This window comes from Rhamphochromis longiceps, linkage group LG19 (genome assembly GCF_057381845.1).
Source record: "Rhamphochromis longiceps isolate RC_006_pf linkage group LG19, R_longiceps_female_GT1.1, whole genome shotgun sequence".
NCBI classification, from domain to species: domain Eukaryota; kingdom Metazoa; phylum Chordata; class Actinopteri; order Cichliformes; family Cichlidae; genus Rhamphochromis; species Rhamphochromis longiceps.
The window spans coordinates 29073449-29088773 of NC_140575.1; the positions used below are offsets into that span (position 1 = coordinate 29073449).

The 15325-nt window shown below is 41.3% G+C and overlaps 1 protein-coding gene across 2 annotated transcripts in view; it reads left to right on the forward strand.

Annotated features, from left to right (window-relative positions):
* Positions 1–15325, forward strand: part of asap2a (ArfGAP with SH3 domain, ankyrin repeat and PH domain 2a) — a 57071-nt gene that overhangs the window by 29631 nt on the left and 12115 nt on the right. For both annotated transcript variants that reach the window (XM_085391903.1, XM_085391902.1), the window contains exons 5-14: positions 4717–4766; positions 8777–8906; positions 9770–9855; positions 10537–10612; positions 10693–10779; positions 11866–11969; positions 12533–12602; positions 13373–13460; positions 14194–14242; positions 14531–14697. In XM_085391903.1, the coding sequence (XP_085248029.1) occupies positions 4717–4766; positions 8777–8906; positions 9770–9855; positions 10537–10612; positions 10693–10779; positions 11866–11969; positions 12533–12602; positions 13373–13460; positions 14194–14242; positions 14531–14697 (907 nt within the window). The remainder of the gene's footprint in view (positions 1–4716; positions 4767–8776; positions 8907–9769; positions 9856–10536; positions 10613–10692; positions 10780–11865; positions 11970–12532; positions 12603–13372; positions 13461–14193; positions 14243–14530; positions 14698–15325) is intronic.

Here is a 15325-nt window from a genome sequence, read left to right on the forward strand (position 1 = left end):
CCTAACTTCTGCCAGTAACTCTTTACTCAGCATTTAAGGCTAAATGTATATCTTGATCAGATCATTTCTCAAAAATTTACACACAAAAGAGGGCAGCTAACAGTAACACCTCAACAAATGAGAAGTATGCTGCGTATTTTGAAATGTACTTCCCTCTTGCCGTTCAGTGCAGATCAAAAATGCAGTTTGGTCTCTTAAAATTCTCCACGTTCAACGCTGCGGTGTGGCAGCTTCAGTAGTTACCAGCCTTTACATTTGATTTAATTCAGGATTTAATGGCTTTCTGGTGACCGGTGCTCACATAAACCCTGTTAATATTCTGCCAGTGCTGTCTTCAGCAATGAGTGCAATGAACTCACTCTGCAAGAGGCAGCAGCTAATGGCTCTGGGATTAGAGGGCTAACACTTAACAACCTGTCACTGCTGTTACTTGATTAAAAACCCCGACCATCTTATCACAAAGGAGAATCAAGATTTCATGTGTAAAAGTCAATTTTAAGGCAATGCAACACCCTTCTTCTCTTCGTATTTTGCTAGGAAAATGTGAAATGCATTTGTTATGACCATCTTTATTCTTCAACACAGCCTGAAGTCTCTCAGGCTTTTTGTCATTTCTTTATGTAGTCTTCAGGAATAGTTCTCCAAGATTCTTGAGTGACATTTTGCTCTGTTTTTTGTCAAGATAATCCAACACTGCTTAATAATGTTGTGCTCTCTGGGGAGGCGATCCATGTCTGATGGTGTTGCACTGTGTGTGTTTTTTTTTCCACTCATTATGTCTTTACTGAGATCATTGTGATGCTGAAAAATGAATGTGTTCGTGCTGCCAGTGAGAGGCTTTCCAGATGGTACTCCATGGTGAATTAAAAACTGATGGCAATTTTCTGTGTTCATAATTCCATCAATTTTCACAAGATTCCCAGCACCAGTGGCTAAAATGCACCTCAAACCACGACAGTGTTTTACAGATGGTCGTGGAAGTTTTGGTATACCTCAGCATTATTTCCTTGTTTCCCTTCTTATAGAAAATGGTCAGGTACAAGGACTGGACTGAATGAAAAATCGGCCAATATCCAAAGCAAAACCTTGAAAGATTTCAAAAAACATGAAGAACTATTGATCAAGACCACTTTGAAAAAAATGACAGGAGTAGAAGAAAGTCTGGCTGCTATGAAGAAATTAGTGGTGGCTAAAGAAGTTTTGCACAGTAATGAAATTAAGCCCTTTCACTGTAGTACCAACAAGAATGCCGCTGTGAGGGTCAGTGGAAAGCCCAGTAGTGTTATTGCTGGAGATAGACACACTCCCACTCAGGAGAAATTAGAAAGTGTTGATTTCACCAGTCTGTTCTGCTAATACTGAATTGTGAGAGCGGATGCCTGCATGACATCATACCTGCCGTCTACTCGCTCATTACATGCTTATGGAGAGGTCTCTAACACACCGTGAATCATATCAACTTATCAGTATTCAACCCCAGTGACTAAGGGGTGCAGAACCTAGTGTGTGTGTTTGGAGCTTTGGTGGGGGGAAGCTAGTGTGGACTAATGCATTTGGATTGAGGGATATTAGTCCAGCTGTGTCCCCCCCTCATTGTGTTTCAGTGGATCGTGAACACCCGAAACCGCCCACGCATGCTAGCTGTTGGAGGTTTTTTAGATGAGAGCTGATCTGTGTTTGCTGATCTCATTAGTTTGCAAACCAAATACTCTGCAGCATTAGTGCTTTTAAAAATGACATTGGCAGACATTTAAAAACAGCACAAGGAAGTAGGTTAAGTAGGACCTCCGCTGTAGTAACCCTTTCGTAGCACCACGTCACATGTAACACAGGCTTAGTCATTATTCTGGTGGCCTCGCATCAATTCAACTCCAAGCATTTTTATTTATTTTTTTGCAAGTCATCCCTCTGCTTTCTCCCTACTTTCCTGCCTCTCTGAACCTCTCTGTAAAAAAATAAAAAATAAAAGGGAAAAAGTAGGTCAGTAGACAGTTCTACAAAGTTTTAAAGTTAAGAGCCTCCACATCATTGATACATTCGAGTTTCATCTTATTACATCCCTTCTTCTGTTTCTCCACTCTTGCCTGATCATATCTAAGATCCCGCTGTGACATTCAGGGGTCTTTTTGCTGCTCACACTTTCTTCCTTTCTCTCTAAATATTCTTTAGCCAGTCTGTTAAATGATGACCGTAACATTTCATTTGTTTCTCTTCCTGATAGGCCCCCCAAAACATGCTTTTATTTTGTCCATCTTTGGCTGTGACGATAGAAGGATTATGGGCTGCCAGCCAATGCAAATGCTACGTAGTTCTTTGTCTTTTGTGCCCTCTGTCTTCTTTGCAGCAGGCGATAAGCTAACACACAAAAAAGATCCCAAACACAAGCAAGAGTAATCCACAGTACTGTTTTTTTCACATGTTTTTGACAGCTGCAGCATGTAGTGATTCTGCCAGGGTGTACATAGACCCCACACTCCCCCAGTGGCACCCTTACCTCTCATCAAGAGCCCTTGAAAAGGACTCCGATCTACTTTAGGTTGCACATTTAGTATATCTGTAGGAAAAGGTGTGAGGCACGTATTCCAGGAGCTGCTAATCCTTCACATGTATGCTCCTTGTATGGTCCTGGGTAGTAAAAGGTCGCCTTCTCCATCTTTAGATTCAGCCAGACAGGATACAGAGTGCTAAAAGCCTGCATATCTCTGAGGGAGTGTTTTGCCCCTGTGCCTTGTCCTATTCTGCTCTGCCCTTCCCTGCCCAGTGATGCCTCTGTCTGGTATTTTTAGCCATTGTTACCATTTTTCCTCCTCTCTCCGGCTCTGACATTTCCTTCCGCTTACCCTCTTTTTTTCTTTTTTTTTTCTCACTTGCTCTCTTGACCTGCAGTTCATTCTTTTAGTGGCTTCCTTCTACCCTTTGACAATTTTCCCCGCAGTCCTGTTCTTTTACGTTGGATTTTTATAGCCTTTTATACTTTCTTTTCTCTGGCGGTTTCTGCCGTTGAGCTGGATGAGTGAATGGCTCCCTGCCCCTTGAATTGGCCCAGTGAACCATGTTGTGATCCTGTGGGCCGACAGGTCGAGCCTGTCACTCCTCTGCTGTTGAAGTGGAGGTCAGCGGTGGGGATCAGCTCACTCTGGAGATCTAACAGTGACACTGAAGCCGTAAGCAAAACCTAAGGCAACAGAAATTCATAGCAAGGTGAAGAAAAGTGCTGCATGATTTGGTTTGGCTTTCTGTGGTGAGCTCACTGTAATGTTTTAATTACAAGAATTAAAGCAGCTTAATTGCAGCTAAATCCTTTAGTTTTTTTTTCTGTTTCTCTGCTGTACAGCAGATTTTCCTGGCCTCCTGACCCCCCTCCACTCCTCATAACAACACAACAGTTGATTTTGGTGTATTGGTTGTTTTTTAGGGAATAAAATGGGCAGCTGTACCCAGTAATGTCTGCTTTGTGCGTCCTAATCACTGTTTAATCAGCACTGGAGGACCAAAGAGGTGCTTTAATCAAGAGTTTTGCTCAAGCAGCACACGACGGCAAGAAATCGTTACCAGAGAATTTGCGTTATGAATGCCAGAAACAGTCACCTTGTGTTCCTGCTCACTGTTGAGACAAATGCCGGCTGTATAGATTAGCTATATTTTTTTTGCAATGTTTTGCTATTGACGTGGTGAAGGCTGTGTCATTCTGCATCCAGTTTCTTGATTTCTGCTCGCTATTTTAACAGTGTAACCATACAGTTCCCGAGTTTTCTGCTTGATGCGCTTGTCTGCGTTGATTATGTATAGTACATGTAGGGCTCTGACTATCAGTTACTTTCATTGTTGAGGACCTAAGAGTATTTATTAACCGTGTTTGGAAGTCATATGTGAATAAAATCTTTGCACCTTGAGAAGCTTTACATAAATACAAGAAATGGGTAGAAGCTGCTAGTCTCTCTTTCTGAGAGGTAAAAAAAATTATATATATATATATATATATATATATATATATATATATATATATATATATATATATATATATATATATATATATACACACACACACACACACACACACACACACACACACACACACACACACACACACACACACACACACACACACACACCTACCTGCTAGCGCCTCTGACTAAGTCTGAGGCCGGCCAAGATGTAGACAACTTCCCACAAAAGTGCAGCAACTTGGACTCATTAAACTAAACAGCTGTCACGAGTATATTAATGAGCTTCAGAGGCCTTTTATTATTTTTGGATAAACACAAGCTGTTTCCTCCTGTTTTCAGTCTTTCTTGTAACTTTTTGGCTTCTCCTTCGTGACGTCCGAAAGTAACTTCCCAATGGGTCTCAGCTTTCTTAATTAAATGTATGTGAGGATCCCAAAAGTTGCACCAATCACAGGAAAACCACAGAGTAATGTTTTTTTGTTTGTCTGTTGTTGTTTTTTTATGAAGATGCAATAAAGGCTTTGTTCTGATAAATGAACCAAACAATTAATAGACTGTAAGAGCCAAACTACCCCGTTCATTCAGCACCTGCAGCTTTGAATGTTACCATGTGCTCCACTTAAGAAAATGTCGTCCCAGTTTATTTCTCGTCTATGTTCTACTCAACCCTCGATCGTCTCGCTGTCTTTCAAAGAGCTTGTTGCTGGTTTTGTTCAGTTTTTAAAAATAATTATTATATTAATTAATACTTCCTTTTGTTTTTTCGCAGGATCTGAAAAAGCCCTTCGACAAAGCCTGGAAGGACTACGAAACAAAAGTGTAAGAAACTAAGCGCATCTAATCAGCAGTTCTTTGTGTGTTTTCTACCATATTTGATGTTTGCACTGTTGTTAGTCCATGACTTGTGCTCATGTAGTTATACGTAGTTTAACACTTCAAGTTAGTTTTGTTTGAATGATTTTGGGCAGTATGTTTAAAATCAAATGTTTAGTAAGTGTCTTGTGTCTGTCCTCCATGTTTCCCTTTTAATGCCTCTTCCCTTGATTAACAACTCAGGCAATTCCTTATAATGTGAATAACCCACTGTCACCTTTTCCACTTCCACACTGAGACTCCATTTTCACCGACACTCCTTTGTGATTGTGCATGCAAAGAACTCGGGAGTTTTTATAGCACTTTCATATATTTTACAAGCAGCAAAGGACATTCTTTACTGAAAGGGTAATGCGTCTTCTCTCCAAACCGTTTTGATCAAGCAGTGCAGACTGTGTGCTGACATTAAGGGTTCATCTAGATGCCATGTGACCATTCCCGACCGTCCTAACTTGTTCCATTTTGTTCGACTCCATTGATGGCTAATGGAGGCCATCAATAGAGTTTTCTGCCTGATATGAAAAGCATCCAAACATATCAGTGATCATCTAATCTATCCGCTGTCTCCATTTCATAGGCTCAGTCAAAGAGCAATTACAGTATTTGGTCAACATGGCATTGATTTCTGGTTTCCTAATTTTGTTTGCGAGCTCTTTGCACCCAATGCCTGATTTTGAATTCCTTGTTAGGGGTTCATCCCACATTAAAAGCTGTTTATTCAGGAAGTGTTTTGGCTTCATTTTCACAAGTGATTCATTTATATTTTGTTTAAATGTAGAAAAACTCCAAGTCCTTTGTCTTGTGGGTGCTTTGCTTCCTGAACCAACAGTAGTGAAAATGAATGGACTCTCAGCCCCGTCGTCATTTGAACAACTGTCAGTTTGGCTAGCAGCCAAACAGCCTGGCTAACACGTGTCTCTGTATTTGTCGGGGCTGAAGATTCATGTGCTGACAAAGGCCGGCAGTGTAAACCTAATGAAATCGGGTTTGGCACCTTCAGCAAAGCTAAACAGAAAGTTTAGGACAAAAACCAAAAAGCTTTTGGGACTAATGTCTGTGAGTGTGAGGTTGTTTGTGTGTGGTGTGCTAACTGTGTCTAAGGTTTTAACACTGTACCCATGAATATACACTCACTGGCCACTTTGCTAGATACACCTGTTCAGCTGCTCATTAATACAAATATCTAATTAACAGCTGAATTGATGCCAGATGCCACATTGCAGCAGCTCGGTACATTTAGGCATGTAGACACAGTTAAGGTGACTTGCTGAAGTTCAAGCCAAGCTTCAGAATGGAGGAAGGTGACCTAAGAGCCAGATGGTCTCTGAGAGAAAATATCTCATGAGCGGCTGTTCTGTGAAAATGTCTCGTTGATGTCAGAGATCACAGGAGAATGGCTACAGTGTTTCGAGCTGGTAAACAAACAGCCACTTGCTGCTGCCTAAGTATGCAGAAGAGCATCTCTGAATGCTCAGCACGTCAAACCTCTCACTCCATAACCACTCCTGTCAGCTAAGAACAGGAAACTGATGCTGCAATTCTCATGTTCCCACCAAAACATTGCCTCACTTTCAATGATGGCTGCTTCCAGCAGATTAATGTGGCGTGTCACAAAGCTCAGACCATGACGATGAGTTCACTGCACTCAAACGGCCTCCAGATCTCAGTCCAGTAGAGCACCAATAGACCTGATACCTCAAGATTTAAGGCACTTCTGAAAGCAAGAGGGGGTCCAACCTGATACTACCCAGGTGTACCTAAACACAGTATCCAGTGAGTGTACCTCCAATGAAACCTAGACAAATGTGACTGTACAACTAAATACAAACAGCTCATAATGTCACAGGTAAGACAAAATATTTAATTAAATAATTAATGGACTTGAAAGTAAAATTTTAAAGTTGCTTTTTTACTTTTGCTAAGATTCTTAATTTGAAGTTTTGAATATTAAGTTTAAGGTTAATAAGTGAGTTAAACATCAGGTAGTGAGCTAAAATGTCTCGATGCATGCTCAATCCATCCAGGTAAGGAAATCCCAAAAAGTCGATTGTGTTCATGAACACAATCAACTTTTGTTACTTTAACGCACATGAAACAGGCTGGACTCTTACGCAGCTTTCAGTCACATTTCTGCATAACTGTTTAAAAAATATGCTGTGAGAAAATGCGGCACATCCAAAAGAATGACCTGTTGCATGAAAGGTTCCCCCCCCCTCCCTTTGTTGTCTTTCTGTGTTGTCCTGATTGCCTGTGGAAGATGGAGAATTTATGGGAAAAACCGGCTCTGAGCGCTGGCTGTCAGGCAGCATGTATCTCATTGGCTTGTAGTCTCTTAGGTCCTACTCCTGACCTTTTTAGTACACTAAACCCATGGCTAACCTTAATCATCTTTAACGTAATCATCCTCAAACACTAAAAAAAAAACCATGCACAAAAGAATCCTGCAAAAAGTGGGGAATCGAATCGCTGAGTCAAACCCCTCTCCCTGGTCGACATCTGCGCTCTAATTCCTTCTGCTTTATGTACTGATCTCAATTGTCGTCATCAGCGAGAAACTACAAGTGTTTGATTTCCCAAACAAGCTCTCAGCTAATTATGGAAACCTTCCAAAAACAGCGCTGATGAGCTTAGTGCAGTTTGACGCTTGGCACTTCTGTTCAAGCAGCTTGGATTATTTATTTATTTATTTGTTTTTCTATCATCTCAGTGAAATCGGTGCAATGAGCCGTGCGTTCCTCCTGTGCAGACACACCTACGCATTTGGTGTGTTTGCTTCAGGACACGATACATCTGGCAGTACAAGGTGATTAAAAAAAGGCGAAATGAGACACCAGCTCGAATTACTGAGGAATGAATGAAGTCGGCTTTGCAAGAATTACTTTCTAATTCATCATGATTGTCTGACATAGCTGGTGGATCATTTCTAATGGGGTGTCTGCAAAGGAAGCAGTTCGCTGATCACAAATTCGGAGAAAGTCGGAGAGATTCAATGATGACGGGTAAAAAAACAAAGTGGGCATTCCCCCGAGTTAAACTTTTCTCACTTTCAAGGCGACATGTGACAGAGTTGTGAAAATTCGAGGCATCGAGGCAGCTAGAGCCTGGAATATCAAACATCAGCTGTATTCTTTGTTCTCATTGGTTGACACTTCAATCACTTGCTTTGGAGTTGAGAGAGGTTTATCTCAGGACCGGTCCACTCTTCATTCCCGAGCCTTTTTACACCCGTCGCTTGTCCCTTGAGCTTCAGAGCAAAGCGTGGCGAGTTAATCGTTCCCCGTATGGATGCCTTTTTGAACATCTCTCAACTCTGAGGCCAGTGACTGAAGCGGCCATCAATGAGAGCAAAGGATACAGTTGATTCACAGAGGGTTACCTAGGCAACTGGAGCCTGGAATGTCCTCTAGCGGGCTGGATCACTGACATAGGAAATCACTTCCTGTGCCGACGCCCCTCGGTGTTGCTCAATACTTTACTACGCAAGAACTTTAGGCACTTGACTAAATCTGCGTCCACGCAGCATCACTTTGTCGCTAACGGATGGTTTCTAGGAGACGTTTCAGGCTCCGGTTGCCTAGGTAACCCAGTAACATATTTAATACCAGGTTATGTCAATCCTGTGCTCTTATCAGGAGCTTCTTCAATTGCTCGCCTCGATATTTTCAGGTCATGAGACAACTTTTTTTCACTCAAAATCGCCAAATGTAATCAACACTCTATGGTTTCTAAACATTAAGTTTTAATAAAGAGAATTTCTGCTTCTTCGTGTAAGCCCATCTACTGCCTTGACACTTTTACAAAGCTGGCTTTTTCTCATCTTATATGTAGCTCAACCATGAACTGCCTGACAACTTTAGGGCTGATTTTTCACATTATGCCTTCTGTATGCTTTCGGTGCTGTTATGGATCTATTGATTGCTCTTTGACACCCTCTGCCACGCTGTCACTCTTGCCAGCACCAAGATAGAAAAGGAAAAGAAGGAGCATGCGAGACAGCATGGGATGATTAGGACGGAAATCAGCGGGGCAGAAATCGCTGAAGAGATGGAGAAAGAGAGAAGATTCTTCCAGCTGCAGATGTGTGAGGTTAGTTGGAGCGATTATCAAGAGACGGGTTTCATTTGGTTACCAGTGTTTTAAATATATATAACATGAATTAATGAAACATTAAAATTGTATGAAATCCTGTACTCAGCATGGATGATCTGATATCCTCGTGTTGGTGTTGTTCCCAGACCATCATGAAAATGTTGTTCCAGGTTCAACATTGCAAGTGACCAATCACATTGTTGTGACGTTATTCCTTTGCGCGCCAAGCCATTCGTGCATTTATGAAATTCCAATGTTGCAAGGACAATATTAATTCTGCTTACTGTTTATAAAAGGGTTAGGGTCAGGGTCCGTTGATCGGCGGACAGAGGCGGTTTCACGCAGCTTAAGTACAGTTTTTTGTTTTACGCCGGTTTTTCCCGAAGTCGCAAAGGTATGACGTCACAACATTCTGATTGGTCACTTGCAATGTTGATCCTGGAACAACATTTAGTATGATGATCTGGGAACAACACCAACACGAGGATATCAGATCAACCACTCAGCATAGTGTTTATCAAGAAAATAACAGGCAGTGGTGGGTTGAGAAAACAGGGCAGTTTCTGTCAAAGTAACGGTAAAAACTGAATACTGCGCGGCCTGATGGAATACAAAAATCACATTACATGTAAGCATGTTTATGTGCTGAATGCCTTTTTTTTTGATGTTTCATTTTAATGAAGCCTTGCTTGAAAAATTACATTTTTGCCCTTTTGAAGTGTCTGGGTATGAGATGAAAGTGATGTATACATTTGAGATGGTCCATGAGTATTTGAAGTCTCAGACTTCAAAGTTGCTTTTCCATCTGTGTGAACCTGGACTGACCCCTCTTCCTGGATCTGGATTCAATCTGTTTACAGTATCTCCTCAAAGTCAATGAGATCAAGATCAAGAAGGGGGTGGATCTGCTGCAGAACCTCATCAAGTATTTCCACGCACAGTGCAAGTAAGACGTGCATATTATATACGTCAAATTTATTTTACATCGTAGGCCACGTACATACTACTTTGATGCTAAGTGGACCTGACACATTGTGTAAAATTACAGAAAAGTTCTGGTAGTTCATCATCATCCAGACAGTCTTGTAATTATAACATAAAAAGATTATGTTATCATATAGAAAACTTTTGTCCTTTCTGTAAATTCACTGTTAAAAAAAACAAAAAAACACGTGCATTTATGTAGCAGATGTTGAAAAAAGTTTATGTTATTTAACTGTTGATGAGGCTCCTTTTATCTAAATAAAAGGCTGTAAAACCTAGGAAAATGTGGTTAAACGTTCAAGATCTGTGCACTCCTTTACATTCTCAAAAGCCATCTAGCGGGCGGAATAGGAGTCTTTACCAGGCCCATTCTGGCCCCTAGGCCCTATGTTTGACACCCCTGATACACGTGGTTAAATTGAGTATATATGAAAAGCATATTTTTACTGTCTAATAGTAAAGATTTAGTTTGAGGTATGCATACACAGTTGATGTTATTTTTAATGTATTATATCAACAATATATTTAGGATTTAGGCAAATCCAGTGCCCCGATCCACTGTCACTGCAAAGAAAAAGTTACTCACGTATACTGTAAATCTGTTTTGTGGCACTGGGATAAATTTGTGTGCTTCGTCATTCAGTTTCTTTCAGGACGGTCTAAAAGCTGTGGACAACCTCAAACCTTCCATAGAGAAACTGGCCACAGATCTGCACACGGTCAGAGCCGTTTCAATCCAGCCTGTTTGTCCACTCTTAAACTTTCCTTCATGACTTAGACATGACTTGTGTCTGTACAGATAAAGCAGGTGCAGGACGAGGAGAGGAAGCAGCTGGCTCAGTTACGAGACGTCCTCAAGTCGGCGTTACAGGTGGAGCAGAAGGAGGTAACACCCACAACAGAAACGAAACGATCAAATGCTTTATGATGTACCGGACAAGCTGAAATCTGCTTATTAAACTCCAGCTTCTCTCAGTGATGACATTAAGTTGGGACTCACGCACACACTAATGTATATACGACTCCATTACTAATCTATCCCTCTGGGTTGGGATCTAAACTATAATTGAAAAGAAGCACATCTTTTTTTCTTTTCTTACATCTGTCTTGTTTCTTGCATGTGCTATTAGTCGTTTACTTCTCTACCCAAATGAACTGAGGTAGACTGCTCATCAGCTAGATGCTCAGTGAACTGTTAAATATGCTGCAAAGCGCAGCAGCTTCAGGTCTAATCTGAAGATTGTTTTCTTCTCTCCTCTGCCGCCGCCGCCTTTTGTGAAACAAGTCCAGAAGAGTAAGTGGATTTGTGGAAAAAAAAGAAAAGCTATAGCATCTCGTGTTCCCTGTGGTGATGTCGTTGCTTCCAGTGCTCGATGTTTTCGATGTAGTCGTTCAGTGAGAAAAGTTTGAGGTGGGCCTGTCATATCTTTTTTTGTGTGTCTGCTGATATCAGCACACATCAAGCCGCTCCACCACTCAGAAGTCGTCCTCTCTGTTTCCCGTAGTGTTTCCACAAAAAAGGAATATGCAAAAAAAAAAAAAAAAAAGTCTGGGTCCTCTTTCATGGTAGCTGATGTATTTAAATGAAGCCTATTCAGGCTGCATGTGTTAAAACAGCAAGAATTGCTAATGAGATTAAAATGCTAATGACACAATTTGGCCAGCTGCTGCTGCAGACTCTGACTTCAAAGGTGTACAAGCTCTTATTTTCTCCCTTCCCTTTATTTGCACAAAATCACTCAGGCTGAGAGGAGCAATCTTAACATAATTGATATTTGCTTTAAAATCCTCCGCGGAGCAGGAGACCCAGAAGCACAGTGTAATCCAGAGCAATTTTGCGCTTGTGCAGCTTCCCCTCGACTTCATACTGTTTTTTGCTAATTCGGTGTGTAGCTCCTGCCTTCCGCACCTCATTTTCTGAAATGACAGCTCTGCTTTGTCGCCTGTGTTTTTGCTGTTTTTTTTTCCTCAGGATTCACAGGTGCGTCAGAGCACCACCTACAGCCTGCACCAGCCGCAGGGCAACAAGGAGCACGGCACCGAGCGCAGCGGGTACCTTCACAAGAAAAGTGATGGGTATGTTTAGAAAAGGGCGTTCAAAAGATCAGATGAGTCACTACACAACAAACTATTTCTTCAGTGAAGAACGCAGAGAAGGCTGTGGCGTTTAGAGGCCTCATTATTCCTCCACCTCTGTCTCTCTCGTGTTGGTGGGTTACTAATGAGTGTTTGTCAGCAAGATTGTGCAAAAAATTACCTGCACAGTTTCATGCAGCGGCTTGGTGGAGCGATGGCACACGTGCAGTAAAAGAGCTGGCAAAATAAAAGATGTGTGGTTTGCTTTGTTTAAAACGAGCAGTCTGCAGATCATCTTGAATGCTGAAAATGTCCATAACAAGTAGTCAATGGTTACTTTGGCGATCCTGCTAGATGACATTAATTTGTCAAAATTGATTCAGATCATTTTGGCTTTTAATTCTTTTTATTGTTTTATTGTAGACATGCTCACCCCGTGTGTCATAACTAATGCATGTGAATGCTAGTGGTAATGTGATAATGATAAATATTTCATAGGCTTTACCGATTCACTGCACGGGTGTACGCGCGACATACTAACCGCTGCCGTCTCTGCGTCGCAGGTTGAGGAAAGTGTGGCAGAAGAGGAAGTGTACAGCGAAGAATGGATTCCTCACCATCTCACACGGCACAGTAAGCAAACAGTGGAAAGAAACACAAGACGACATCTTTTCTTCTGAAAACAGACACAAACCTTTTAGTTTGTCTGCAAGCCTCATCATTGCTGCTTGTCTTCATATACATTGCAGTGAAAAAGCACAAAAGTGAATTTTTAGCATTTTTCACACACTTTTAACACACTTCAGTGTGTTCAGTGTTTTTTAAAGTTTTTAAATGATCATTTTTATTTATTTAAGGGGAAATCTATCCAAAAGAAGGGAAAAAAGTGATTGCCCCCTTGTTAAATTATGATTTATTTTTTTTATTTTTTTTTAATAGTCCATCTCTGATTGAGGTTATTAGGTTTAGAGGACAATGGCTTTTTCACACAGGGGGAGGTGAGTTTGGATAACTTTTTCCCCCCTTTAATTGAATTAAATTATCATTTAAAAAACTGCATTTTATATTCAGCCGGCTGATTTTAAATTGCTTTGATGATCTGAAATATGACAAATAGGCAAAAACTGAACTGCACATTTACATTTTCCACAGATCAAAGGACAAAGTCTGCAAGTTAACACTCCTCAGAGTTTCAGTTCACTCGGCTCATTTACATTAAAGATTCGGTCAACCCCTCTCGCTGACACGGTTCATCTCTCACAGAGCTGCTTATCAGATGTTCTGTTTGGCTCCAGCAACAGTCAGATACACTTAAACCAACACTCCTGCTCACTTGTTCTCTCATTTTTCTCCTTCTCCCCCTTTCCTTTCTTTCCCTCCCTCCATCTGTCTCTCTTTCATAGGCTAACCGGCCACCAGCTAAACTCAACCTGCTCACCTGCCAGGTGAAACACAATCCTGAAGAGAAGCGGAGTTTTGACCTCATATCACGTACGTTCAGCCTCTTCTCTTTGCTTTCTGCCGCCTGTGTTCTCCAGTGTGTTGTTGTAACCAAATGCCTCTGTTTAATTGGCTTCGAGCAGCAGCTGGCTGAGATTTGTTATGTAGAGCAGATTTCAATTATTTCCCATGCAGCAGAAAACAGAGATGATTAAGAGACAATATTAACACGTCTGACGCATCTGAATCCAGCGTGTAGACTAGACTCAAATACCAAAGAGCAAAATGATGGTCGAATAATTGCTTTCATGGCTGAGAGAGATTGAAAGGCTACAAAGTTGCTTTCTTTTGTTTGTTTCTGGCGAACAAATATTCAAATAACACTTGCTTGGAAGTCTGGTCATAAAGAGATGGCAGGAAAGGAGGATGGAGAGAGGGATGATCTGTGTGATGATCATGTGACAAACATGGCAGTTTGTGGCTATTTAAATGAAGACTAAACTTCAGGCTTTAGGGATATAACACAGTTTAAGTTTCCTTTCATTTAGTTGTATAAAAAACTCCCATGTGAAGATGGAAACACTCGTACTTTATGTTTTTGTTTTGCAGCGCGCCCTCAGTCTGACCTTTCACTTGAGCACTTTAATGCCCTCTGGAGAGAATCACTCAAAGCTTTTTACTGCATATCTGCAGCTCTTTGACTGATCTTCTTCCTCTTCAGTTTTTTTCTCCCGCTCATCTTTTCTATTCCATCATTTGTTTCCTTTCTTTTTTTTGTTTTTAGATGACAGAACGTATCACTTTCAGGCCGAGGACGACCAGGACTGTCAGATGTAAGTGCTTTTCCCTTCCTTCCTCTTGTGTGTGGGTGCGCCTGTTTATCACCTCCAATGCTTTCCACACACTTCCTCCCTGACACACACTCAGTCACTTTACCTCCCACCTCATGCCCATTAACTGCCCTTTTACTCCAGTCTGAACCCCCCGTGTCTGCCTTAGCTGCGCCTGTTTTTACCCACTTTCCCCCCTTCTCCTCCCCGTGCTTCTCCTTTTGTCATTTTTCCTCTTTTCATCTGCCCGACTCATGTCTCCCGTGATCCTTTACTCTGTCCCTCCTGCAGCTGGATCTCGGTGCTACAGAACAGTAAGGAGGAGGCGTTAAATCAAGCTTTTAAAGGGGACCATCATGTCGGCGAGAACAACATCGTGCAGGAGCTGACCAAGGCGATACTGGGGGAAGTCAAGCGGATGATAGGAAATGATGTTTGCTGTGACTGCGGAGCCCCGAGTGAGTGGCACAGTTGGACGGGGGAAACTATGTTTTGAATCTTACATGATCATTATGTGATATCCCACAATTTAGATTATGCTAAACTCTTATACAAGCAGCTTTTTAAGACCAGAAACGACTAAGTATGCCTTTTTTCCATTTAAATACAAGGTTTACATGCTTTTCATGTTTTGTTTTGTTTTGTTTTGTTTTTATAATTGAAAGCATAGTGATGCCAGCTCATTTACTTTCATAAATGGACCAGATTGGGTTGAATAACAGGCGTTGAGAACTCAGGATTTCCTGGGATTTTCCTCCAGTATCAGCTCCTTTTTCCCTGAAGAACTTGTTTATGTGTTCGTGTACTAAGAGATGATTTATGGGAAAGACACGATTGCGTAACTGCTGTTGTGTAGACCTCAAATTGTAGTAATTCAGAAACCATAACGATCTCAAATTTTAGTAGGCTGGCGTGCGCACATAGTTGGTGGGTCTCCAGTCATGAGGATCTTCCGATTTCTTCAATTCCTTAAACATCATTCGGATTAAAGATTTTTAAGTCTTTACATTTAGCTTCAAATATTACTCTTATATAATTTCAGGTGTTTTTTTTCTGTCTTGCTTACAGCTGGGATCTTAGTGAATG